The 26,673-nt window shown below is 38.3% G+C and overlaps 2 protein-coding genes and 1 pseudogene across 8 annotated transcripts; all 3 read right to left on the bottom strand.

The window, feature by feature from the left end:
• Positions 1–4,483: 4,483 nt before the first annotated feature.
• LOC145493474 (neuropilin-1-like) lies at positions 4,484–6,707 on the bottom strand (annotated as a pseudogene).
• A 2,261-nt stretch (positions 6,708–8,968) lies between these two features.
• Positions 8,969–14,274, bottom strand: LOC145492179 (lactadherin-like). Of its 2 annotated transcripts, XM_081471521.1 has the most exons (4): positions 14,088–14,274; positions 12,269–12,830; positions 11,284–11,561; positions 8,969–10,459 (listed from the first exon to the last, which is right to left on the bottom strand). In XM_081471521.1, the coding sequence occupies exons 2-4, from the start codon at positions 12,789–12,791 to the stop codon at positions 10,322–10,324; spliced, it is 939 nt and encodes a 312-aa protein (XP_081327647.1). In that variant the 5' UTR covers positions 12,792–12,830; positions 14,088–14,274; the 3' UTR covers positions 8,969–10,321. The 2 variants fall into 2 exon arrangements, with proteins under 2 accessions (XP_081327647.1, XP_081327646.1); XM_081471520.1 differs by lacking the exon at positions 14,088–14,274 and having other exon boundaries at positions 12,269–13,490.
• Positions 14,275–14,822: 548 nt separating this feature from the next.
• Positions 14,823–24,741, bottom strand: LOC145491914 (lactadherin-like). Of its 6 annotated transcripts, none has more exons than XM_081471207.1 (6): positions 23,381–24,741; positions 21,273–21,335; positions 19,099–19,151; positions 17,924–18,771; positions 16,837–17,114; positions 14,823–15,897 (listed from the first exon to the last, which is right to left on the bottom strand). In XM_081471207.1, exons 4-6 carry the CDS (start codon positions 18,336–18,338, stop codon positions 15,760–15,762), a joined length of 831 nt encoding a protein of 276 aa, XP_081327333.1. In that variant the 5' UTR covers positions 18,339–18,771; positions 19,099–19,151; positions 21,273–21,335; positions 23,381–24,741; the 3' UTR covers positions 14,823–15,759. The 6 variants fall into 6 exon arrangements, with proteins under 6 accessions (XP_081327333.1, XP_081327334.1, XP_081327335.1 ...); XM_081471208.1 differs by having other exon boundaries at positions 17,924–18,494; XM_081471209.1 differs by having other exon boundaries at positions 17,924–18,375.
• Positions 24,742–26,673: the final 1,932 nt, after the last annotated feature.

Genomic DNA, 26,673 nt, shown 5'->3' with positions numbered 1-26,673 from the left:
AAAGAGTAAAGAGTAAAGAGTAAAGAGTAAAGAGTAAAGAGTAAAGAGTAAAGAGTAAAGAGTAAAGAGTAAAGAGTAAAGAGTAAAGAGTAAAGAGTAAAGAGTAAAGAGTAAAGAGTAAAGAGTAAAGAGTAAAGAGTAAAGAGTAAAGAGTAAAGAGTAAAGAGTAAAGAGTAAAGAGTAAAGAGTAAAGAGTAAAGAGTAAAGAGTAAAGAGTAAAGAGTAAAGAGTAAAGAGTAAAGAGTAAAGAGTAAAGAGTAAAGAGTAAAGAGTAAAGAGTAAAGAGTAAAGAGTAAAGAGTAAAGAGTAAAGAGTAAAGAGTAAAGAGTAAAGAGTAAAGAGTAAAGAGTAAAGAGTAAAGAGTAAAGAGTAAAGAGTAAAGAGTAAAGAGTAAAGAGTAAAGAGTAAAGAGTAAAGAGTAAAGAGTAAAGAGTAAAGAGTAAAGAGTAAAGAGTAAAGAGTAAAGAGTAAAGAGTAAAGAGTAAAGAGTAAAGAGTAAAGAGTAAAGAGTAAAGAGTAAAGAGTAAAGAGTAAAGAGTAAAGAGTAAAGAGTAAAGAGTAAAGAGTAAAGAGTAAAGAGTAAAGAGTAAAGAGTAAAGAGTAAAGAGTAAAGAGTAAAGAGTAAAGAGTAAAGAGTAAAGAGTAAAGAGTAAAGAGTAAAGAGTAAAGAGTAAAGAGTAAAGAGTAAAGAGTAAAGAGTAAAGAGTAAAGAGTAAAGAGTAAAGAGTAAAGAGTAAAGAGTAAAGAGTAAAGAGTAAAGAGTAAAGAGTAAAGAGTAAAGAGTAAAGAGTAAAGAGTAAAGAGTAAAGAGTAAAGAGTAAAGAGTAAAGAGTAAAGAGTAAAGAGTAAAGAGTAAAGAGTAAAGAGTAAAGAGTAAAGAGTAAAGAGTAAAGAGTAAAGAGTAAAGAGTAAAGAGTAAAGAGTAAAGAGTAAAGAGTAAAGAGTAAAGAGTAAAGAGTAAAGAGTAAAGAGTAAAGAGTAAAGAGTAAAGAGTAAAGAGTAAAGAGTAAAGAGTAAAGAGTAAAGAGTAAAGAGTAAAGAGTAAAGAGTAAAGAGTAAAGAGTAAAGAGTAAAGAGTAAAGAGTAAAGAGTAAAGAGTAAAGAGTAAAGAGTAAAGAGTAAAGAGTAAAGAGTAAAGAGTAAAGAGTAAAGAGTAAAGAGTAAAGAGTAAAGAGTAAAGAGTAAAGAGTAAAGAGTAAAGAGTAAAGAGTAAAGAGTAAAGAGTAAAGAGTAAAGAGTAAAGAGTAAAGAGTAAAGAATAAAGAGTAAAGAGTAAAGAGTAAAGAGTAAAGAGTAAAGAGTAAAGAGTAAAGAGTAAAGAGTAAAGAGTAAAGAGTAAAGAGTAAAGAGTAAAGAGTAAAGAGTAAAGAGTAAAGAGTAAAGAGTAAAGAGTAAAGAGTAAAGAGTAAGAAATTCCACGGAAGAAGAACTATTTGATTACTGACTGAAGAAATGAAATGAACAAGGTGAATTGTTGGCGGACCTAGCGATTAAGAGCAGCTTCGCCTAAATATCAACTAGAGTTGGAAATAGCGAAAAAATCGAATTTCTTCAAACTCGCCCAGAATGAAGCCCTACGGGCACTAGTTACAAAAATATCGTTTTAAGTTCGATAAATCAAAATTTATTTTTTTCCGCAATTTTTTCGTTTCGATGCCCCAAATCGGCCAAAATCCATCGAAAATGAGCGGCATATTCAGAGGCTCGTAAACTCAAAAGTAAAAATTCTCATTACAAACTAACCGCACGTCGTATTTGTACTTCCTTTTTTGTCTATTTAGAGCTAAATAGATCGTGATTTGATTAGAACTTAAATATTTGACGAATTTCCTAAATTAACGACCCAAGACAGCTTTACAAGAGGTCTACATTTAGCCTATTTTCAAATGCTAAAAAGGCGTTCTGGTACACGGCTTTTCCCAAAACGACTAGTTTGGTGTAAAAGAGCATTCTTTCTTCTTCAAATTAGTGAAATAAAATTTTCGGTAAATAAAATCGCGAGCGCTGAGATAGCGAACTAAATGCAGCACTTCTTCCTGAAAACGTGACCTTTGACCCGAGCGTAACGAAACCGATTACTGCAAGAAAACCCGGAAGAAAAGCAAACGCTTCGTTATTTTGAAACAATTCCTAGTGATATCTCTCCGAAACCATGATTGCAAGAAACTATTTCCAGATATGAAATCTTACAGGGTCAAAAAAGGAGCTAAAGGGCGCATTTTGACACAATAACTTTGTTTGCTGAAAATTGAAGTCAACGACCGTTAACGAATTCCAGTCAAATTTGCAAACTTGAAGTATGTTAGCCGATACTTACCTGAATATTTATATTAATAGAAGAGTCGTCTTCTTGGATTAACCTTCAAAAGAAGCAGGATCCAGATTTGAAAACCTCTAAAAGAAGAAATGTTTAATGTTCCGTGACCTGCCCGCTGCTATAAATTAGCTTGAATTCCATGCACATGCCGACCGCATGTTTGTCGTAAAACCAACTGAACTCCACTGACAGTTTCCATGGGCAACCCCAAAATAAACAATCCCCAAAAATGTAAAGTGAAATTGGCTGTCTTCATGAACAGTTAGAAGCTAGAGTCAAGTTCCATTACCTTTAAAAAGTGCTTGAATTTATTTGTTTGCGTCGACTTTGTCTACTACTCTCACGTTCGAATGCCGCGAATCGGTCACGCCAAAACAGTGCAGACCGTGCAGACTGCAGACACTTGTTTGGGCTTTTCATTGTGACTCCTTTTTTTGGGTCTAGTTACAAAATAGTGTTAAATATATCTGAAAGTTTGTCATTTATCCACAGGCTGCACAAGCGCAGTATTTGACTTTTGATTCAATAGACAAACGCGTACAAGACTTTGTATGGGAAACTTACTCAGTCTGCACGGTCTGCAGTGTTTTGGCGTGACCGATACTACGCAGTATTCGAACGTGACAGTAACTACTGAGTGAACAAAGTAGAATCAAGCACTTTTAAAAGGTAATGGAACTTGACTCTAGCTTCTAACTGTTCATGAAGACAGCCAATTTCACTTTACATTTTTGGGGATTGTTTATTTTGGGGTTGCCCATGGAAACTGTCAGTGGAGTTAAGTGAGTTTTACGACAAACATGCGGTCGGCATGTGCATGGAATTTAAGCTAATTTATAGCGGCGGGCAGGTCACGGAACATTAAACATTTCTTCTTTTAGAGGTTTTCAAATCTGGATCCTGTTTCTTTTGAAGGTTAATCCAAGAAGACGACTCTTCTATTAATATAAATATTCAGGTAAGTATCGGCTAACATACTTCAAGTTTGCAAATTTGACTGGAATTCGTTAACGGTCGTTGACTTCAATTTTCAGCAAACAAAGTTATTGTGTCAAAATGCGCCCTTTAGCTCCTTTTTTGACCCTGTAAGATTTCATATCTGGAAATAGTTTCTTGCAATCATGGTTTCGGAGAGATATCACTAGAAATTGTTTCAAAATAACGAAGCGTTTGCTTTTCTTCCGGGTTTTCTTGCAGTAATCGGTTTCGTTACGCTCGGGTCAAAGGTCACGTTTTCAGGAAGAAGTGCTGCATTTAGTTCGCTATCTCAGCGCTCGCGATTTTATTTACCCAAAAATTTTATTTCACTAATTTGAAGAAGAAAGAATGCTCTTTTACACCAAACTAGTCGTTTTGGGAAAAGCCGTGTACCAGAACGCCTTTTTAGCATTTGAAAATAGGCTAAATGTAGACCTCTTGTAAAGCTGTCTTGGGTCGTTAATTTAGGAAATTCGTCAAATATTTAAGTTCTAATCAAATCACGATCTATTTAGCTCTAAATAGACAAAAAAGGAAGTACAAATACGACGTGCAATCAGTTTGTAATGAAGATTTTTACTTTTGAGTTTACGAGCCTCTGAATATGCCGCTTATTTTCGATGGATTTTGGCCGATTTGGGGCATCGAAACGAAAAAATTGCGGAAAAAAATAAATTTTGATTTATCGAACTTAAAACGATATTTTTGTAACTAGTGCCCGTAGGGCTTCATTCTGGGCGAGTTTGAAGAAACTCGATTTTTTCGCTATTTCCAAGTCTAGTTGATATTTAGGCGAAGCTGCTCTTAAGACTCTCAAATTAAGACTCTTTACCAGGATGAAAACTTGTTTAACTCCACATCAACAAGGATCGCTGTATGATTTTTAGTTTGGGAAACGGTTAATTTAAACAACGTTTCCAAGAACTTAAGCCGCTAGTCGGGTATCTAGAAAATTTTAAAATTACATCTATGTTGTATATTGCTGATCTAAACAGACCACATCAATTATGTAAACAAGAAATGAGGCTTTATTATGCTGTTATAGATTATTTACAGGTAAGTCTACTAGATCAAATGACTGCACAATACTACAGTAAGATTATTGTAAAATGTTTTTCTCATCATGTTTACAACGCTTGCAGACGTCCCAAAGTGGTAAAAAATAACAAAGTAGATTTATTAGATCTATTAGTATCCGTACACTTCGAGTCTCATTGCAATACACGAATCCAGCTTGACGGATAGATAAGAATGAAGTCGACATTTTGTGGTGGATTTGGCAAAACGTTTGTGACAATAGTGGTCTGGTATGAATTCGCCTGATACACCTGTGTGAAAAGGAACAAATAAAGTTCTGTTTCTTTTCTTTTCTCTTCTTTTCTTTTTTAAGGTAGAATTTCCAGTCAGGGTCTTTCTCTGTAACGTTTCCTCTTTATACACCCCAGCAAGTATCAGAATTAAAAGGGTGGTTTAAAAGACATCGAAACTGGAGTACAGAAAACATAATCAGATAATCCCACTTACAAGGTGTAAAACTGAAATCAAAATTTACGCTGACTAAGAGCCTATGATCTAAAAATTCTGGACCAACCGTAATCCGGCCTACTTTGAAAAAAGGGGGCCTAGAGTGGAGAGAGAAATTCAACAGACCTTTCCCGCATTCCACTTCAGTGCCTGCAGAGCGAGGTTGGGGTGAACATTTTCATACGTTTGCTGAATTTTTGTCCACTTTAACCTGGACTCAGGGCCATCGTTCTTTGGACTATCGGCAAGGTCTATCACAGAGTCTGACAGTACACAATCGATTGGGCTGCATAGCACATATAAATAAAATCACTTTTCTGATAAGCAAGGTTCCAATGTTTTGTTATCGATGTTCGAAAAAAACTAAACCGAAACGTAAATATAAAGAGTAAAATCAAGACAAAGAATAAAAAAAGAATGATGTCTACTTTACCTTGGGTTCAGCTTCCATAACCACCCCAGACGGTACATAGGACCCCCAATGTATGTAGTAACTCTTCACCCAGCAGAAGGTATCAGGGGCACCTTGCGTAGCTATGGCAACAATGGTAACCTTGGTTACAAAAGCAATCCTTATGTACAGTGTAGCTTTATTTTTTAATGGAATACAACAGGAGTTTCCGTTTAATCGTCCTTTCCATGCGTCATAACCAGTCTTTTCGGAGGAAGCCCGTATGCGTCCATCGGGAATTACATCATTCTCGATTCCTAGAGACCTTACAGCTAAAAACTATTGTTACAAACAATGCATTGTTCTGTTGAAGACAGCTCCTTAGAATATAGCTGTTGTCGGCCCGCTATCGGAGCTGAGCGATGGCAATTATAGAGAACGTATGTCCCGCCCCTTCTCAGATTTAATTATTTTCACTTTTTCATGCTTAATTCTAAACCAAATAGAAGATGGTGTTCCTATGTTTTCTACGCCGGAAAATAATGCACTTCTGAGACTAAAAAAAAAAATGCTTAACTCACTCGCGTTCCGCTCGTGCGTTCAACAGCAGTTTTTTTAGACTTCAAACGCATTATTTTCTCAGAGATCATGGAACACCATCCTCTATGTGGTAACTGTAATATGCCACACAGAAATAAAATTTTAAGAATTCATGTTACTTACACCTTCACGAGAGATCGAGTGATCTACCGACTTGATAATCACGTTGGTATGTTGGTGTCCGCCAACATCACAAAACCTTGTGTGTCCGCAAGTTTTCACATTTCAAACGTTTTGGCGAGACATTTCGACATTGGGCAAAACTTTGCGCCTCGTTAATTCTCCGTTAAACCAGAGGATTCGAGACGGCCATCCTATTTAAGCGATATCTTCAGTTTTGGCTTTGAACTGCGCTTCATGTTCAAATTACTGAGGTTACAAGGAAAAAACGCCATATGTAGAAATTCTCTTAACGTCACTGGATCCCTTAAGGGACTTGCACTTCAAGCGAAGACTGCTGACACACGTGTCTCCGTTCTCACAGCGCATGCTCGCACAAGGGTTATAACTGCGAATCACCATACCTATGTAAAATGCTCCCTTCTGTGTCACCAATTCACCAGGAAAGTATTCCTTGGTTGCGTCGTTCAGTCGACAAGTTTTGTGCAATGAAATGTAGTTGACACTGAAGCATTGCGGCTCCAGTTCACAGGAATAATGTGCAGCTCTCAAAAGACTTGTGATTAAGAGTCTGCATTACGCGACCAGTGAGAGCGTGATCTGTATCTGAAAAACTGGTGCGGCAACTGTTGGAGCCAGCAGTGTTCTTAGGGAAAAGGCTGATGAAGGGTAAGATGAATTCCAAATACGGTAACATCTCTGGCGTGTTTTCAAGTGCATGATACTAGTGATTATTACATGATCTGGAGGAAAACGATGTAGTAGGCTTAACTTTTATCGGGGACACCAACTTACAGGGGAGCATGTGCGCGCGGAGAGTAATTTCTCTGAGAATTTGGTGAAGTCGTCAAGTTGGGAAATTTCTATGTTCTACATGTTACTACCATTTACATTGTATTATATGTGACACGGATCTTAAGGTATAGATAAAAAATTAAAATCTGCCGAACATTCAGTGTACATTTCAAGGTTACGCCAAGGCGTATTACAATAGGCCATTTAATTTCCGAGTTGCTCTCTATTGCCTCAGTGTCAAAACGAGTATTCATCCTTATGAAATTGCGTCTTATCTGTAAGTTCATTTTCATGCAAATTATTCGTAAGAAAAGATTTGCACGAGGACTCGTTTCGAAACAGAGGCAAAAAGCATATATGTAAAACTTAGAAAGCTTCACTGTTGTACTTGAAACAACTAAAATAAGGGACTGTTACAATGTGCGGCAGGCCTAATTAGCAAAGTGTGCCGGACTGTTGTTGTATAAAGTGCGCTACACTGTGCGGTATGTAAGGAAAAAAAGCTTAAATTACGTGAAAAGTACAGTATGCTTTCCTTGTTTTCTAATACACGGTTTTATTTTAATATTTTAAAGAAACATTGTTTTAAAAAATTATCTGAATGATGCTTTCCATATCCTTAGCTCGCCTGTCTGTGTTGATTGCCATCTGTCTGGGCAAACACAAATCAATTTTTCTTCAAGGAAAAATTCAATACCTTGAAGGTGCGGTTTTTAATTTTGAGGAAGATAATTGATGGTTTTTAGAGCTAACGTTTCGAAAACGATCCTTTTCACACAAGAATTCTTTAATTTCAGTCTATGCCGTTCGACCTTGATGTCTACATCCTCAAAATTTATTAGCGACGTTGGCATATCGAAACTGCATTAGACAGAGCATTATCACACGGTGGTGCAAAGATATGAAATTTTATCAGCTGGAGAGGTATAAACAATATTGTACCCAGACCGCGCCCAGCGAACGAACCAAATATTGTTTTAAACACGAAAAGATACGACTCATATCTTCAAGCCACCGTAACGGACGTTTTGCACGATCAGCCGTCAATTGACGCCTATTGGGTCCAGAATGTAGTTTCGTATGAATTTTTCGGGTGTTGTATTTTTCAGTAAAAACCTTTTGTCTATATAATAAATAAAAATTACATAAAAAATAAAAATACTGAAAAAACACCGCAGCAGATGCATATGGCATCATTTTTGTCAATATGATCTTTTAAAAAGTCCATGACCAATTACTCATATACTGTAATGCACAGTCGAGTCAATGCCTCACAGTTCAAAACAAACATCTACATAACTTTTGAAGATGTTAATTAGGCTAGAATCCTCTTTTTTTTTCCATCACATTTTATTGCGCGATAAGCAAAGCCACGGAAAAAGCCAAGAGGTGAGTGGTGAAGAATCGTCAAACCATCCTCGTTTTTCCCTTTGATTCAAAATTTGAACTTATAAGTTCAAATTTGGAATCAGTATTATTCTTGGTAGATTCCTTCAATCCAATCGTTGTTGAACAAGTTTTTGTCATTTTTGTGACGCGAAAGGTTACCATAGCAACAATGTAAACCGTTAGGTGGTAGTATATTGATTCATCAATATAGCAGGGCTCAAAGATCATTGGAAACTGTTACCAAACGCCTTGCATATATTTAAAAGTGGAAAAAGTGTAGTCAGGAGATGTCATAAGTTCTATGGAAAAAGGTTTGCCACTGACACTTAATATTTTTCACTTGCATATATATTGAAAATATTAGGACCTTACAAAAGAAATAGAATCATCCATTGCGGAATAACACTGACATGGTCGTAAAAACATGTTAGACAGGTTTTCGGACACAACGCAAGCCCTCTTACAAGGCGTTCCCGTAAGAGTTAGTGTTTTCCTGATCCTTATTTTGACTGCGTGAAAACTGGGGTGAGCACGAGCAATGTTTACTTTGATTACGCGTGCTATGTATATATTTTTTAGCCTAGAAGAAGCAAAAATCACTGCCGATTCGCTCCAAAAGGGAACACTCATCACATTATCAACATTGACCCCAAAACATTTAGTTTACCTCTTCCTGGGCTCAGTCAGAAACAAGTGAACTTGATTTTTTTTTTCTTGTGGGGAAATTATGTTTAAAAGCAGCTGGAAAAGAATGCAACCAATGCATTGCGCTATAGAACTTATGTTTCGCATGATTTCGGTCACTATATACAATCTAGGGAAGCCGTGGAGCAAACCTGGAGCTAACATATTCCTATGCCAGACTTTCTACATTTTTTGAAAATTTTAACATTAACCATTTACTTGACCTAGTTAATTTTTTGAGGTTTTTATTGAGGTTTTAGTTTACTGTTACATATAACAGTGTTTTCTGAAAGGTTTGACAGACTAGCTAAGATCATTCCACAAAATGCTGCTTATATTATGACCCTTGGTAATTGGTCCACCTGCCATTCGGTTGCGACCACCTCTCCTCAGCGACCAGTTTTCCAAAATAACAAAAGTTTCCAAGGCAAATCACAGCATTTGGAACCTCTTGTAAGCGACCGCCGCTCTTAAGCGACCGCGACCACTTTTACAGCTAAAAGTTTGAATTTGCCTCTTGTTTTTAGCCTCTCGTAATAGACCATATAGAGCAGATATTGGATAATCAGGTGTTGCAACATTATCGCATACATTCCTGGATAGTACTAGCCTGCGAACGCAGACGTATTTTCGGCTGTCGCTTGTCTCTGCCGAAAATAATGTCTGCGAACCCGAGCCAGGAAACGATTTCTACGACGTAATGACTTTTGTTTCTCTTCGGCCAATCAGATTCTATGATAGAATGAAACTCGAGTGTTCCTCGCAGCGAATACCTCGCGCAGTGGTTCTGGGGCTACTTGAGCTAAACAGTGATTGGCCTAAAATTCCTACGTCACAGAAATCGTTTCCTAGCTCGGGTTCGCAGACGTTACTTTCGGCGGAGACTAGCGACAGCCGATATACATCTGCGTTCGCAGGCTAGGATAGTACAAGAGACGGAAATTTCTAAATGGGAAGTACCGGATTTTTTCTCAAAATTGACTTTTCACAAGAATAAAACTTTTAAAGCAGGGGGTAAGTCTCTGCAGTTACCATAATGCTAATGAGGCAAAAGTTTGACCCAATATGATCTAAGCTCTGGTAAGCGACCACCAAGGCTTGACATTTTAGGTGGTCGCTTACTGGAGGTTCCGTTTTATAAACTTCCCCTGGCCATGGAATATAAATAGGAATGTACAAGAGATTAAACGATTAATCAGGGTCACTTTCCTCTAAGTCTTCACGAAGTTAGCTAAGCCCAGGGCTTACGTACAGACGGCATTTAACGGTAGCTGGTGTTTCATTTTTCTATAACTTATAGAGTAAACCTCGTCTTAGGCAATCATTACTGTCTTTTCCGTTACTCAGAACGATAGGACCTGATATTTCAGGTATCGTAACGATTTTTTTCTGAACAGTCCGTTTGCAGTTCCAAAAGTGGTCGAGTAAGCTTATGAGAGATAACAAAGTAGACATGCGCATGCTCACACAGGTCAGCAAGGATGTCATAAGTAAACCCATAAAGAAGCGTCAGTTTGTAGCTACTAGTATCCGTACACTTCTAGTCTCAGCGCAATACAAGACGACCAACTTGTTGGAGCGATACTGATCCATTCGGCAGAGCGAGGACTTGAGAACTTGTTTGTGACAATGCTAGCCTTGTCTGAATTCGCTTGGTACACCTGCATCAGAAATAAAAATAGTTTGTTTCTATTTTTCTGGACACAAAAGAAAGAACACATATCGGGAAAGGGAGTTGAGAAAAATACCGCAAATTGTCAGCAGCGGCTAGATCATTAATTTGCAGAGGCCGAACGTTAATTGAGGCAAATGATTGATTTCGAGACACGGACAAATCATCACGCTATTTTGCGAAACAGTTCATTAACTGTTTCATCAGTTAGTTGATCACTGGGTTTTTTTTTTTCGAAATTCTAGCTTTTCGACCGCTGCCTTGCTGAGGTAATTCGGTAACTTGTCCTTTCATAATACGAGCTGGTCTTTATCCAGTCAGACATTCACGGTCAAAATACATTCTATAGCTTTCATTGCCTTCTGTGTATTCTCGCTAAATTTTCGGCCCATTAATTAGACTCACCCAACTACTTAATGACAGCCTTGAGGCTCTCGTCAGTGAGCTGCAATTTTTCACAGAAGGGGACTGCTTCGCTCTATCCACTGAGCTACGAGAACTCATGGAGAGCAAGGTCATTTAACTGAGTTCATATGTGACAGGCGTCTTGCATACTGCTAGGATCAGCATTGTCGAGGTCATGGGTTCGATTCCTGTCCGAGACTCAGATTTTTTCTTTGTCCCACGCTCGTGTCATGTTGATCAATTAATCTTTCACATTTCATTACCGAGCTTAAAATTCACCATCTTTATTCACTTATCATTGCTACGAGAGGTTGGTTTGTTTCGAATTTTCAGAACATCTTAGAATAGTTGCTGTTGTTGCAAATACATGTAATTAAGAGAGGATTACAAAGATTGTAAGTAGATTACCTTGGGGTCTTGTGATATAGCAAGTCGAACACCATATCGAATAATATAACTCTTCACCCAACAGCTATCGATAGGGGCACCTTGCGTTGCTATGGCAACAACGGTTACCTGGGCTACAAACCTCACCGTAATGTACTCGGAATTGCTATTTTGTGCTGGCATCCAACAGGAGTTTCCATTTAGGCGTCCGTCCCAAGGATCGTAACCAGTCTTTGTAGAGGAAGCTTTTATACTCCCATCAGGAATTGCCCCGCTCTCCATTCCAAGAGCCTGAAGAGCTGATTAAAACAAATAGTATTGTTATAAAGAAAAACCATTGTTATAATTCGGGGTGCTCTGATTCTGGTGATAGCCTTTTATTATATGGCTTGTGTTTGCAGCCATATAACGCGCCCTCTGATTGGCTAATAGACCAATTTCGGTATATTAAAATCCAGCCTAAAACAATAGACATCAGTCAGATTTTGTGGCGTTTATTCCCCAGAGCCTCGTGCTGAGGTCTATTGTTTTTGGCTGAATTTTAATATATCGAAATTGGTCCATTCCAGGGCATTATTCTCCCATAGTGCCCGCGGGCCGATTACGGCCTGCAAAAACAAACAAGATGTCATATAATAAACAACTTATTAACCTTGAATTCATCTCTTTACGAACATGTAACGGTCGGTCTTTACGGATAAATCTCAAACCTCCGCCTTGCCGTATTGACCGAGCAATACTTTGTCGTATTGACCTCAATAAGGCAAGATCTCGGTTTGAGATTTTCCCGTAAAGATCCGACTCTCGGTTAATAAGTAGTTAGTAATATATGGGCTACAAAAAACGTTTCACTCAAGTTACTTAATCTTAGGACAGGAGTTAAAATTCTAACAGTAGTTTACATTGGCATATTGTAAGACTTAAATCTCACCTCTCAGTATATTGATTATTTGATTAGAAAACAAAAAAGACGCTAAAGAAAGCTAAACGAAAATGATGTTTTTACCGTCACAGTGAAGACCAGTGTAGCCATTAAGACACTTGCACTTTAAAGTAGGCCTGCTAATACACGTTCCTCCGTTTTCACAGCGCATGCTCACGCAAGGATCATAACTTTCGCAGCGAGGTCCACTGAATCCTTTCAGACACTTGCACTCTAGAGAAGGACTGAGAACACAAGTTCCTCCGTTTTCACAGCGCATGCTCGTACAAGGGTTATAACTGCGAATCACCATACCCATGTAAAATGATCCCTTCTGTTTCACCAAGTCACCAGGAAAGTATTCCTTGGTTGCGTCGTTCAGTTGACACGTTTTGTGGAACGAAATGTAGTTGACACTGAAGCATTGCGACTCCAGTTCACAGGAAAATGTGCACCTCTCAAAAGTTTTGTGATAAAGAGTCCGCATCACGTGACCAGTGAGAACATGATCTGTATCTGAAAAACTTGTGAGGCAGCGACTAGAGTCAGCGGTGTCCTTAGAAAAGAGGATGACGTAGAGTAAGATGAATTCCGAATACGGTATCATCCCCGGTGTGTAGTTCAAACGTAAGAATGATCACGTGATCTGTGGTAAAAATACATAATAAGCTTGACAATTACTGGAAGTCACTGGAAAATATTGCAAGTAAATCAGTGTTTACAACGTTTTAATCCCGTGTTACAAAGCGCATGTGATTTTGGTGATAGGGTGTTTTCTTTAGTTAATAATTTAGTTAACTAATTGTAACATCACTAAGCTACTCCGAAAAGGCTATATGCTGACGTATATATTAACATATTACTGTATTATGAAAAAACTGGCCTAGATTGCTTGTGACTTTTTCTCGGACAAATCCCCACAAAGGTACACGCGGCAGTAATCTGCCCATGGAGTCTATGTTGAGGTAGACCGAGGAATAGGTGCTAATTAAGCGTCGTTGAGAAAAGCTAAAAGTTTCGAAATACCGTGGCGTGATTTCTTTTCTTATGAAAATTCACTTTAGACTCCCTCCCCCTACGAAAACATCAATTCAGAGCTCCGTAGAAAATGGTGCAGTTTTTCATATACCCTTAAAATGAACAAAGTCACAGCTTTAAAATGGTATGTCCTTATCTGTATATCCCTCTGTTTTGTAGCTGCTTTCTCCCACCTGCTAAAGGAATCACTTGCGTATGTTTATCTACCGACTGATGTTAATTTTTATCTCGGATGTAGTTATATTGACCAATCCATTTACTTAGTTTTACCGTACCTAATCTATTGATTGTAATATTCAATGGTCACCAAACCTTAGTTACCTCTTTATAGCTTCAGGTACCGCCTGACTAAAGCTTAGAAATTAGATCCTACTTTTTGAAAATTACTCTTTTTTTTTTTTTGCTTTTCATTTCTGGAAAAAATAGATTGTAATTATCGTTATCAGTCGCCGTTTATATCATCATGTTTGTGATACACCGCTTGGCAAGTTAATAACACCGTTTAATTCATTGACAAGAGCAACTTTCCAGATTAGGGCCGGTTCAAACGCCGCTTCACTCTTACATTAAACCTTACTGATGGACAGAGTGAAGCATTGCAGAAAGCAAACTTTAGAGAGCTTTAGTACCACAATTGTACGATTTCTCGTTCACGGTTACAAGAGGCTCTCTTACAAGCCATTAATATGATTTAAGCGCTCGACAAACTGATTCTAATGTACCGAATTAAATACATCCATTATTTTAAAAAGAATTTAGTACGCCGTCTGAATCAAAATAAAATAACAATAAATCAAAATAATCAAATCAAAATAAAATGGAAACCGCATTAAATTAGTCCCCGGCCAAACAAACAGAAAGTTACCTTGTGTAAACGTTTCATGTTTCTTGAGGTTTGTGGTGATTTCTGACGATATTCAGGGTTCTCGCCGAAACTCTTTTTTTTTTTCGCTTGCCGGGAAATTTCGTCACCGCTTTCAGTGTTTATCTAGTTTCATCCTAACAGCGTGAATTGCGAATCATAAACCTTTTCCGGTGAAAGGAATATAAACGTCCTCTTAAAAGTAAAATTTCGTAATTATAGCTAGACATTTTGTCAAAATCGTGGACACGACTCAAACAATGTTTACTTTTATTTTGACAGTGTTTTGTCCTAATACCACCACACGTATGAAATCAGTGTCAATTTGTTCAAATATTCACTTGTTTGAGAGGAAACTCGTTACATTTGAAACATTTAACTCAAACTCCACACATAGCTGATGTCAATGCCAGATTTAATCAGCTGACTGACTTAAATTTGTACCCAGGGACTCATGTTATAGAAGAGGCTGAAACAAATATAAAAAAGAAAACACTACAGTGGAACCTTGCCTTACAGTCACCTCGTTATTACGGCCACTTTTTCTGTCCCAGCGAAACGCCCATATCTTTTCTTAGAGAAAACGCCCGGCCGTTAATTTGGCCGCCCCATTAATACGGCCAATAGTCACACTCGGAAATCCCAACTTGTATAATTCATTATAATTTTACCCCGTCGAACGAGTTATGTTAATCTTCCCATGGTTAATATTAGATGTACAGATTGAAGTTTAAATTTTTAAAAAAAAATTATATCTGCATTCCGGATGCTTATTAACAAAGTTGTTTAGATGTGCAGTTGTGATATATCTGTCAAACATCACTTAAAATCGACCCTGACCCGTTAAGTACGGTTACCCCGTTAATTAAGTCAAAATTTCATGGCCGGTTGTTAACCTTATCAACAGGATTCGTCTCTTGTGAGTTATATGGCTTGGCGAACGTGATTTTCCGCAAAGAGTTTGTGCATGACATATATTTCTCAAGGATTTTCTCCATATTTAACAAACTTCAACACCATGTAAATTCAAGTTTTATTTCAAATATTGGTGGAAGATGGATCGATATATACAATAAACATGTGCATGTGATACACTATTAAGCTACTGGAAGGAAAAGGAAGCAACCCAAGGATTTTCTCCGTATTTTACAATCTTCAACGCTATGTATATTCAAGGTTTATTCAAAATGTTAAAGATGGATAAATATATACAATACAAGGGTCCCACATGTACATCTGACATGACACACTATTTAACCACCAGAAGGAAAGGAAGCAGCCCCACTAAACTAAGAGTCGCTACTTTTAGAACATTTCGGCTGTTTATCAGGGACACTCTTTATCAAACGTACTCGACTTTCCTGGAACTGAAAAGTCGAAGTAAGCTTTTAGGCCGGTTGTTCAAGGTGTAAACGCATCATCTATGTTGCTTGAGCTTGGAACCACTGTCAATGCGGAAACCTCGCTGTAGTCAATCACGAGGCTCCTTTTTTTGGCTTCTGTGTCTTGCCGCTGACATTTTATGCCATTGCAAGGATTTTTTTGTCAATACCGCGTGTAGTTCAGTAAATGGTCGAGTCTGTATGTGAAAGATAACAAACCAAAAACACGTATGCTCATACGCGCCAGTAGGAATGTGTAGTGAATCCCATAAGCAAGTGGGAGGTTGTAGCTACTAGTAACCGTACACTTCTAGCCTCATTGCAATACATGAAGACCAGCTTGCAGGATAGATTCTAATCCATGTGGCATAAAGAGGACTTGAGAACTTGTTTGTGACTACAGTGTTCTTGTCCGAATTCGCCTTATATGCCTGCATAAACAATGAAGATGAAATGTAATTTGAATTTTTTTGCTATTACCTCGAAATCAAACTAAAAGAATTTTTTATTCGCAACAATAATTAGGATATGATTATAACAAACTGAGGCTCGCGGACTGATTGTTAATCGCCCATTCCGGGGGGGGGTACTCCCATATAAAAAGGGTGGGGATGCTCGTAGTACCTTTAAAAGTCTCAGTCAGCCTCTGCCATTTTCGATGCCATCGAAATTATTGATGTTACACGGTGATGTGAAATCTTTTTGCTTTCCTGTAAGTTGTGTGCCTGAAAGTATGTCTCTTTATATTTAATAGTTTCACAGTGATTTTCTTTGGTTCGACATGCTCCGAGTAAAATGTAATAGCCAAACTCTCGTATGTAAACAAAAACAAAGGTATGGCTGACTATGGCCCTAAAAGAGCTGTTTTGGTATCTCTTAGGGTGATCAGCCTCAGAAGGTCCTCAGTGAGAGCTTTCGCGGTACCTTTTAGGGTATTGAGCCAAAAAACGTACGACAGGAGATATGTGATAATCAACTTTACGAGTAGAAAGTATTTGAAGAAATCGTTTTTATCGTTATTTAAAAGTGTCAGTTAATGTGTTGTTTTAGAGTTGATACCTCTTAAGGATGAAATAAATTTAAGGTTACGCCCACAAAACAGGGAATTGGTATCTCTCAGGGGTTCTTTACAAACTTTGCGACAACCACTCCCGTCCATTTTATATGGGAGCCCCCCCGCCCCCCGCCCCCGGGTCATAACTGTGTCTCATATCTAATGTGCTCTCGTGAGATAATGGTTAAATACAAAATGCCTGAATTCAAAGCCAGGATTAAAATGTTATTACTCTCAACAGTCTACAACTCGGCTTCATTGACGAAAACCCGATTATGAAACAAATGAGCGGTTAGGGATACAATGAATTCTTTACCTCAGAGTCAACTACCACAGCGCTCGCAGCACCATATCGAATAGAGAAACTCTTAACCCAACAACCATCCTTTGGGGCACCTTGGATAGCTATGGCAACAATCCTTACCACTGTTGCAAACGTCACCATGATGTATTCAGTGGTATTATCGTTTGCTGGCATCCAACAGGATTGGCCATTCAGTCGCCCTTTCCACGCGTCATAACCAGTCTTTTCAGACGAAGCTTTTATATTACCATCAGGAATTGTACCACTTTCCATCCCTAGTGCTTGAAGAGCTGTTTTAAAAACACAGTTAGTAATAATCTGGTAGACCCTGACTTAAAGAAGCTACGTCACTACATGTTTCCGCATCTTGAATAGTTTTGCCTAAACTTTTCAAGTTCTTCGTTTGTAATCCGTGTCAATCTTCTCCATCCCGAACCATCCTTGTTCGTTCATGGTTTATCATTATCTCTTTAATGTCTCTCTATCTTAGTAAACTGCTATTTTCAGGTTTCGTTCAATATAACGGTATTTCTGTACGTGGCCAAAATCATGACTCAGAAATCGTCATTTGGTGAAATCGTTAGCCTATCGACAAATGATTTGCGGCAAAAACGACCGAGTGAACTGGAGAGAAAAAGACGTGAATGTAGTTTACTTCTATGCATGCTTTACTGACACACAGAAAAATTCAAGTTCCCCCGGAGGCAATAGACTGGAATTTCGACAAAGTAATAAGCAATGCATGCCGACGAAGTGGATGGCTTTGTGACTTATTTAAAGGACCATTCATTTTGCTTCTTTCATGGTATTTATGTTGCTGAAAACATAACTGGCTAGAGATCGAGTGATTGAGCTGGTGCCATCTGTGGAAATCAAATTAGCCCACTAAGTTACAGTGCGATGCCAGTTCCATCGATTGTAAACTCCATTGTTTGGTTCCCTGACAGCCACAGTTTTCGCCTTTATGTTTGTTTACCCTGCAGTTGGTATATATTTTCCTTACCCGCCTCCTACCTAGGGCTACCAAAAAGTTTTGCCTTATATTTCTAAGCACGCTTTTGGTTCACATAAGTATAGCAAGAGGAAAAAATGTTCTTACTTTCGCAACGAGGTCCACTGAATCCTTTCAGACACTTGCACTTCAGAGAAGGTCTGCTAACACAAGTTCCTCCGTTCTCACAGCGCATGCTCGTACAAGGGTTATAACTGCGAATCACCATACCCATGTAAAATGATCCCTTCTGTTTCACCAAGTCACCAGGAAAGTATTCCTTGGTTGCGTCGTTCAGTTGACACGTTTTGCCCAATGAAATGTAGTTGACACTGAAGCATTGCGGCTCCAGTTCACAGGAAAATGTGCAGCTCTCAAAAGACTTGTGATTGAGAGTCTGCATCACGTGACCAGTCAGGACATGATCTGTATCTGAAAAACTGGTGCGGCAACTGTTGGAGCCAGCAGTGTTCTTAGGAAAAAGGCTTACGAAGAGTAAGATGAATTCCAAATACGGTAACATCTCCAGTACGTTATTCAAAGGACAAGAATAAAGGCACCTGAAATATTAATAACACATCAGGCTATGTTGTTTGCGGTAGTGCAAATTTATACTCCGTGGTATAATCACTCATGTACATCTTTACTTGGAACCAACGTCTAGTAGGATGTCAGGTTCCTAAAAATATATAAACAAATTAATTACAATATTCAGAGACGTAGCACAACAGCCGTGGCTGGTTTCCATGCAGGTTCTCTATCCGGTCGAATTAGAATTTGAAGATGTCGGTTTTTGTTGAGATAGGAAAGCCGGAGAATCCGGAGAAAAAAAACATCGGAGCAAGGCGAGAACCAACAACAAACTGAATCCAGATATGTCACCAGGCTGGAATCGAACTCGGGCCTCACTGGTGGGAGGCAAGTGCTCCGCCATCTCTGTTAGCTGGGTTTCTTTTCTAGGGGGAGGGAACAGGTGTAATTTAATTCTCATTGGACTGAAAAAAAATCAAAGCTGTTAAAGAAATACAGCGCGATCTCCCAGAAATTTCTCCCGTGAGCTTTTTAATATCATCACGGCAAGTTATTCTTGTTAGCCACTCGGGATGACTTGCAGCTCAGCCTGCCACGCTTTGCCGAACGTTAAATAGGGTGTTACAACATAACTGAGTTATTCTTCCATGAAGATATCGTCTGATACTAACTCATTCAGTAAGCATCATGGTATTGTGATCACTGATGCATGTCACCTTGGAGATTATCACTGTACTAGAACATATGCCTACCGTTAGAAGGCCTCAGTCTTTTACATTGGCGGTTATGACTTCGATGGCTAACCCTGGAATGGCAATGTCACAAACAACAAAGAGTTAATATATCGTTCCTCTGGCGGAGTACGCGCTAAATTGCTCAATATCTAAGACAGGATTAGTGTTGTTTATAGTCTGAGTGGCTTGAAATTCAAATTGTGGATATCTTCCTTTAAAATTTGCGTAGGATTTGTTTTCTGTCATAGTAAATAAACATTCTGATTAGTTTTAATTTGTTCAGGAAACTAAATTTGTTTTACTGAAACTGTGACTTGAGATTAATGCAATAAAAATTCTGAAAAAAACCAAACGTTTATGTCTTCACTGGGGTGAAAGATTCATGATAACTTACTGGTAAAGAACCTTTGCTGTTTCGACGAATTCATAATTTTATCCCTTTTATATTTCTAAGGTAGTTTATTTGTCTAGGTGATTTGCACATGACGTCATCAAAATTCAGTTGTAAAATCTAGATTGTTTGCTCAATAAAGCTGCCATTTAATCTTTGAATTCTTAAAATTAATGATGGCTCTATTTAGGGTTCTTTTTTTTTACATACAGGTATGACCTCGAAACTCCCTCTTCAAACTTGTATTTTGTTTTTGTATTTTATTGTTTCTTTCTCATTTTCTCTTGACGTTACCTCACAATTTGTACTGAAATTTTTGTATCGCGGGTGACGGTAAACGGAAGAGAGTAGATTTCTTTCCATTCCAGGGAAAGATCTGGATATTTCAGCTTTATTTTCTTTGAGAGGAAGGAACCGTTTGCTTTTTTCGTCTAAATTCACTGCAAAGCATTTTCGATGTAACTTTCAAAACATTTACCTTAGTGCTTTCTATGTTAATTTGAAACGTGTCGTTCAAGGGAGGACAAATATGCTGTTGACTTTGTCTGATGATAAGCTTCCATTCGTTAGGAATAGAATTAACGATGCCCAGTAATTTAAAAAATTAAAGCGGACAGGAGATAGTCGAACTTGTAATAATTTTTCACTTCCGAAAAAAATACCATTGTCAGATATCAAATCTCCTATTTTAACGATTCCATGGACACCCAGATGTTTTATATAACACGACTTGTTCTCAATACGGATAAACTTATTGTTCTATAACCTTGACACTGTTCCATAACCTTGACACTGATAGCACAACCACTACAAGAAAGAAAACGATGTCAATTTGTTCAAATATCGACTTTTCAGTTGTTCTTGATGGAATAGTGATCACGTTCTTAGCATTTATCGCCAATGTTTTTAGTTTACTTTCTCTCAAGTTCATTGACATAAATAAACAGTTTTAATTGCGGGCGGAATTCATTGATAAATTGATATTGATTAAGGAAGTTTAAAGTATGTGAGGGGCGTGTTCTGTTGTAGAGCTGAAAAAGAAAAAAAAAACTTCCGTTCTTTGCCTTTCTCATGTGTTACGTTTCTATCCTGTTCCAGCTAAGGCCTTCATTTGGTCGAGGAGAAGCTTGAAAATGTACAAAAAAAATCTCTGTGGAGGACCCTTCATATCCCTCCCCCTTTTTTTTTTCTGGGATCGAGTTTCATCCAGTGCGTCTGCTGTGGAGCGTCTGCTGTATAAAGTGTTAGATACGGATAAGTCATTGGATCATTTCCCGAAGGTTTGACTGTAGTCTGCTTTCGAATCACATAACTGATGAGCTGCATGGATTTTCGAATGATTAAAACCTCGGTTGAAAGTTTTAGGCCAGAAACGGACAGGAGAATTTTCAACCCATACATGACACCGGGCCGGATTCGAACCCGGGCCACATTTGTGGAAGACGAGCGCCACTCCATCCCTCCTTCCCAGTTCTCGTTCCTTGGATTACTTTTCTAGGGGAAGGGAACAGGTGTGATTTATTTCTCATTGGATTGAAAAAATCCAAAATTTTAAAGAAATACAGCGCGATCTCCCTGAAATGTCTCCCGTCAGCTTTTTGATGTCATCACGGCAAGTTATTGTTGTTAGCCACTCGGGATGACTTGCAGCTCAGCCTGCCACGCTTTGCCGAACGTTAAATAGAATATTACAACATAACTGAGTTATTCTCCCATGAAGATATCGTCTGATAATAACTCATTCAGCAAGCATCATGTTTTTTTGATCACTGATGTACGACACACTAGAACACATGCCTACCGTAAGAACGCTTCTTTGACATTGGCACTTATGACTCCAGCTCAACAAGATCGATGGCTAACCCTGGAATGAACATGCCACAAACAGCCAAGAGTTAAAATGTTGTTCCTCTGGCGAGGTATTTGCTGAATTGCTAACTACTTAAACTGTGACTTGAGATTTATGAATTAAAATTTCTGAAAAAAAAACAAAAGTTTATGTCATCACTGGGGTGAAAGATTCACGATAACGTACTAGTAAAAACCTTTTCTGTTTCGACAAACTCGTAATTTTGTCTCTTTTATATTTCTAAGGTAGTTTATTTGTGTAGGTAGCTTGCACTTGACGTCATCAAAAGTCAGTTGTAAAATCTAGATTGTTTGCTCAATAAAGCTGCCATTTAACCTTTGAATTCTTAAAATTAATGATGGATCTATTCAGGGTTTTTTTTACATACAGGGATGACCTCGAATTTCCCTCGTCTAACTTATATTTATTTTTTTGTGTTTTATTGTTTTTATTTGTAGGTTGTACAAGAGCTACGAGCGAAACGGTACTATAATGATAGTTTTACAATTTTACATAAAAAAGGGAAAAAATGTGAAAAGGACGGACACAAAAAATAAAAAAGGAAGCAGAGAGGCCTATTAAATAGATCTATACATACACTATCACAAAAAGACTAAATTAACTGAATCAGGGTAAAGATTTGTTCTATTTTTTATGATGTTTCACCAATTTATTGCTGGTAGCTGCAATTTTCTGTTCAATCTGGTAAATTGCTTTAACCTTGGCTATGAAGACCTTTAAAGGAGGATGTATGACATTTAATTAACATTTATAAATATAATATTTAGCTAATAAAATAATATGGTTTAGAATATGAAAGTCCCCTACGACATTGAATACTCCAAAAATTTCATTTTCTAGCGTTAAGGATGTTGAGATTATCCTTTGTTCAAAAATCCAGGAAAAACTGTAAATGCTCAGGAGACTCGACTTCTGTTTGACAAAAGGCGCAAAGAGGAGAATCAATCATTTTAAATCTGAATAATTTATCAAATGTAAAAACAATGTTATTTAACAATTTGTACAGAAATTCCCTAGTTTATAGTGTCGTCTGCGACGGTAAACGGAAGAGAGTAGATTTCTTTCCATTCCAGAGAACGATCTGGATATTTTAGCTTGATTTTCTTTTGAGAGGAAGGCACCGTTTGCTTTTTGCGTTCAAATTCATTGTAAAGCATTTTCGATGTAACTTTCAAAACATTTACCTTAGTGCTTTCTATGTTTATTTGAAACGTGTCGTTCAAGGGAGGACAAATATGCTGTTGACTTTGTTTCATGATAAGTTTCTATTCGTTAGGAATAGAATTAACGATGCCCATTAATTTAAAAAGCGGACAGTAGATAGTCGAGCTTGTAATAATTTTTCACTTTCGAGAAAAATACCATTGTCAGATATTAAATCTCCTATTTTAACGATTTCATGGACGCCCAGATGTTTTATATAACACGACTTGTTCTCAGTAAGGATAAACTTATTGTTCCATATTGTTTGGTTCACAACATCGTCATAAGAAACAAGGTTTGTTGTATTTAAAATCATACCACGCATCGAGACACTTTTTGTAGAAGTCCGGTAGATAAATAGGAAGATTACGGGTATCAAAATTGCAGCATAGAATATATTTTTTACAGATTGTTATATGAATTTTTTATGAAAAAAAAATTGGAATAAACATATATGGTATGGCAAAGGCCAGGCAGATGTTTTATTTTGCTTCTCAGCTACGTTTCCTCTCCTTGCATTCATGCGTCAGTCTTAATGTATATAAGTTAGTATTTCAGTTAGGCGAAGTTAAATAAATAAAAGTCTGGATCAGCAAACAGTATAACTGGCTCGAGTTTGAAGCCGCGTACGGTGACAGTTATATTTTTTGCTTCATATTTGTTCTAGCCTTATTTATTAAAAAAAAAAAGATGGCTAGACGAATTAATGAAAACACTGTCGCTCTAGGCAAATTTAACCTTAGCCGGTGCAGCATACATACGAGTGTAGCGGCTCACGAACGGGAACCTGAATCAAAAAACCAAAAATAAAAAACCCAGGCAGATGGTTATCTTACCTTGAGCAAACTTGCTATCTCTGGTGTTGAGCCCTCTTAACATTATGAGAGAAACATCCTTGATAAATGTTTTCTCTTTCACTGATAATTTCGTTACCTGACAGGCTCATTGAATTTTCGGTTATTCCTCAGGATATGACTCCACGATGGGAACAAATGAATTTATTATTGCGCAACTCGTAACTCCGGTAAAAGGAACTTAACATCCTATTGAGGACAAATTTTCGTAAAACCAAGTTAGACAAGCTGTCAAAATCGCGGGCCTGCACTGGTCAAACTTTGACACTGATAGCACGACCACTACAAGAAAGAAAATAATAACGATTTGTTCAAATATTCACTTTTCAGTTGTTCTTAATGGAATATTCATCACGTTTTTAGCATTTACCCCCACTCTTTTTAGTTTACTTTCTCTCAAGTTCATTGACATAAATAAACAGTTTTAACCGCGGGTCGAATTCGTTAATTAATTGATATTGATTAAGGAAGTTCAAAGTCTGTGGGTAGCGTGTTCTGTTGTAGAGCTGAAAAAGAAAAAAAAACTTCCGTTCCTTGTCTATCTCATGCATGTGTGACTTTTCTATCCTGTTCCAGCTAAGGCCTTCAGTTGACTCGGGAGAAGCTTGAAAATGTGCAAGACAAATCATTATGGACGACCCTTCATACCCCTCCCCTGTCTTTTTTAATTTCTCGTCGTTTAAGAGAGGCAAAGGAGAGAGATCCTGGGATCGAGCTTGATCGAGTGCTAGAACTGAATTTTTCTGGGATCTCATAGCAGATAATAATAAGAATAATGACAAATTGCGACAGAACATTTCTTAAAAGCATTAAAGCTGAATTAAAAATTGACGACGTTTCGACGTTACCGTGACGTCATTATTAAGTCAAAAATGTATAAAAACTAGGTTCCAGAAATACTAAGACGAACAATAAGTGATGAAAATAATTACAAAAATTACAAGTTAAACAAAAAGCTTTCGCACGTATGGAGTCCGTTTGGACGTTAAAATTAGGTTTGAATTTCTTGATGTAAAGCATTTCAAACACTAAACAATCAAATTTGTATTGGCACTTTCTCAGAATCTTGAAATGGCTCTAATTCAAAAGATCGCTCCTACCGTGCGCTTCATGAAAATGCTTGCCGATTGCCGAATTGTTATGTTCAGCTGACGTTGAAAAAGGTGTCGGGCTGTGTAGCCGACACAATCAGCATCATTGCTGACCACAGGCGTCCCAAGCTCTCAATGTTATCCTTTTTTTTTCCTTTTTATGCGAACGTTCAGGCTAACGTGACATATGGCATGTACTATTACATAACGACCGAATTTGACCACGCGAAACATGACTCTCGCCTTGCAGCATATGGAGGTGTTGTGTTACAACGGTTTGAATTTATAAAGGTTTGTATGGGAATGCAACGGCTTTGCTTGAAAAGCCAATTATTCTTATATTTTGGGAATAAAATCTACTTACCCTGTTGCTGTGTTGTATTCTTTGTTGTTTGCCAGCTCCTCGGGCCGATCTCACGCGATTTCGGCGAGTTGTCGTTCTGTGGGTTTCCACTACTAAAAGAAAGACAAGGCCGGACACTGATTTCCGGAGTGCCCGCCGCTCGGAGCGAATAAATCCAGTGAAAATAACCCTGCCGGCTCAATTCCTCCGTAGAATCGAAGGAGAGATGTTGAAGTTCCATGTCAGTTCACTCGCTACGCGATTCCGTCCACAACGCCTTCGCAACGATACATTTATTTCGAGATTGCTTCGCTCGCAAACTCGAAAACAGCCGCGTCACAAAAGTTAGGACACTTTCGCGGTGTTGGGTAACTATAATTAGCCCGACCGGGGGTAGTCAGCAACGATTTGTCAACGGTCAAACCAAAATGCTCCCCGGGTAACCGGGCACTCCCTTTATGGGTTTGACAACTAAAGCACGAGGGTACCCGGGGGGCATTTTGGTTTGACCGTTGACAAATCGTTGCTGACTACCCCCGGTCGGGCTAATTATAGTTACCCAACACCGCGAAAGTGTCCTAACTTTTGTGACGCGGCTGTTTTCGAGTTTGCGAGCGAAGCAATCTCGAAATAAATGTATCGTTGCGAAGGCGTTGTGGACGGAATCGCGTAGCGAGTGAACTGACATGGAACTTCAACATCTCTCCTTCGATTCTACGGAGGAATTGAGCCGGCAGGGTTATTTTCATTGGATTTATTCGCTCCGAGCGGCGGGCACTCCGGAAATCAGTGTCCGGCCTTGTCTTTCTTTTAGTAGTGGAAACCCACAGAACGATAACTCGCCGAAATCGCGTGAGATCGGCCCGAGGAGCTGGCAAACAACAAAGAATACAACACAGCAACAGGGTAAGTAGATTTTATTCCCAAAATATAAGAATAATTGGCTTTTCAAGCAAAGCCGTTGCATTCCCATACAAACCTTTATAAATTCAAACCGTTGTAACACAACACCTCCATATGCTGCAAGGCGAGAGTCATGTTTCGCGTGGTCAAATTCGGTCGTTATGTAATAGTACATGCCATATGTCACGTTAGCCTGAACGTTCGGATAAAAAGAAAAAAAAAAAGGATAACATTGAGAGCTTGGGCCGCCTGTGTGCTGACTGACAATAAACAACAGACAACAATAGACAACATCTTAGAGAAGAATTTCAAAACGACTACAAAGATCTCAGGGAGGAGTGCTCTTTTCCTCGCCTTGTCACCATCGTGCGAATGCTGAAAACTCTTCGTAAATACCAATACGACGAAATGTTGAAATGCCATGTCAACAAGCTCTCACGCTTAATTTCAAGGAAGTTTGTTAACGAGCACATAAACAACATGTCTTCATACCGCCTCTCTTTCTTCGGGAAGCTTATCGTCTGCAGGAGTTTGAAGTTTTCTATACCACAGAAAGTTTCATGAGGGTGGCAAAGGTGAAGTACCAATCACCCATCACGTTGAATTTTTCTATTAAATCAAGCATCACTGCGAATTTTTTTTCACCAATCACGCGTCACTTAAATGAAATAAAAACGTCGCCAATTTTACTTTCTCGACCCTAAAAGCGTCATTAAAAGAAGAACTTTCCCGATTCAACCACAAAAATTCATCGGCAAATATATGACCTCTCACACGAAAACGTTACTTACGGTATCCGTTCGAACGGCTGAACGCACGGCAAGTGACCTAGCCTGCGAACAGGCTCCCAGCGAGGGCGGAAAAAAAATCCGCCGGGGGCGAAAAAAAACATCCGGCGAGCGAAGCGAGCCGCTCAGCGCGAAAAAAAAGAATTTCGT

Source organism: Orbicella franksi, chromosome 7 (assembly GCF_964199315.1).
Source record: "Orbicella franksi chromosome 7, jaOrbFran1.1, whole genome shotgun sequence".
Classification (NCBI taxonomy): Eukaryota; Metazoa; Cnidaria; class Anthozoa; order Scleractinia; family Merulinidae; genus Orbicella; species Orbicella franksi.
Note: the sequence above shows the minus strand (reverse complement) of the source record. Positions and strands in the feature narration are given on the sequence as shown.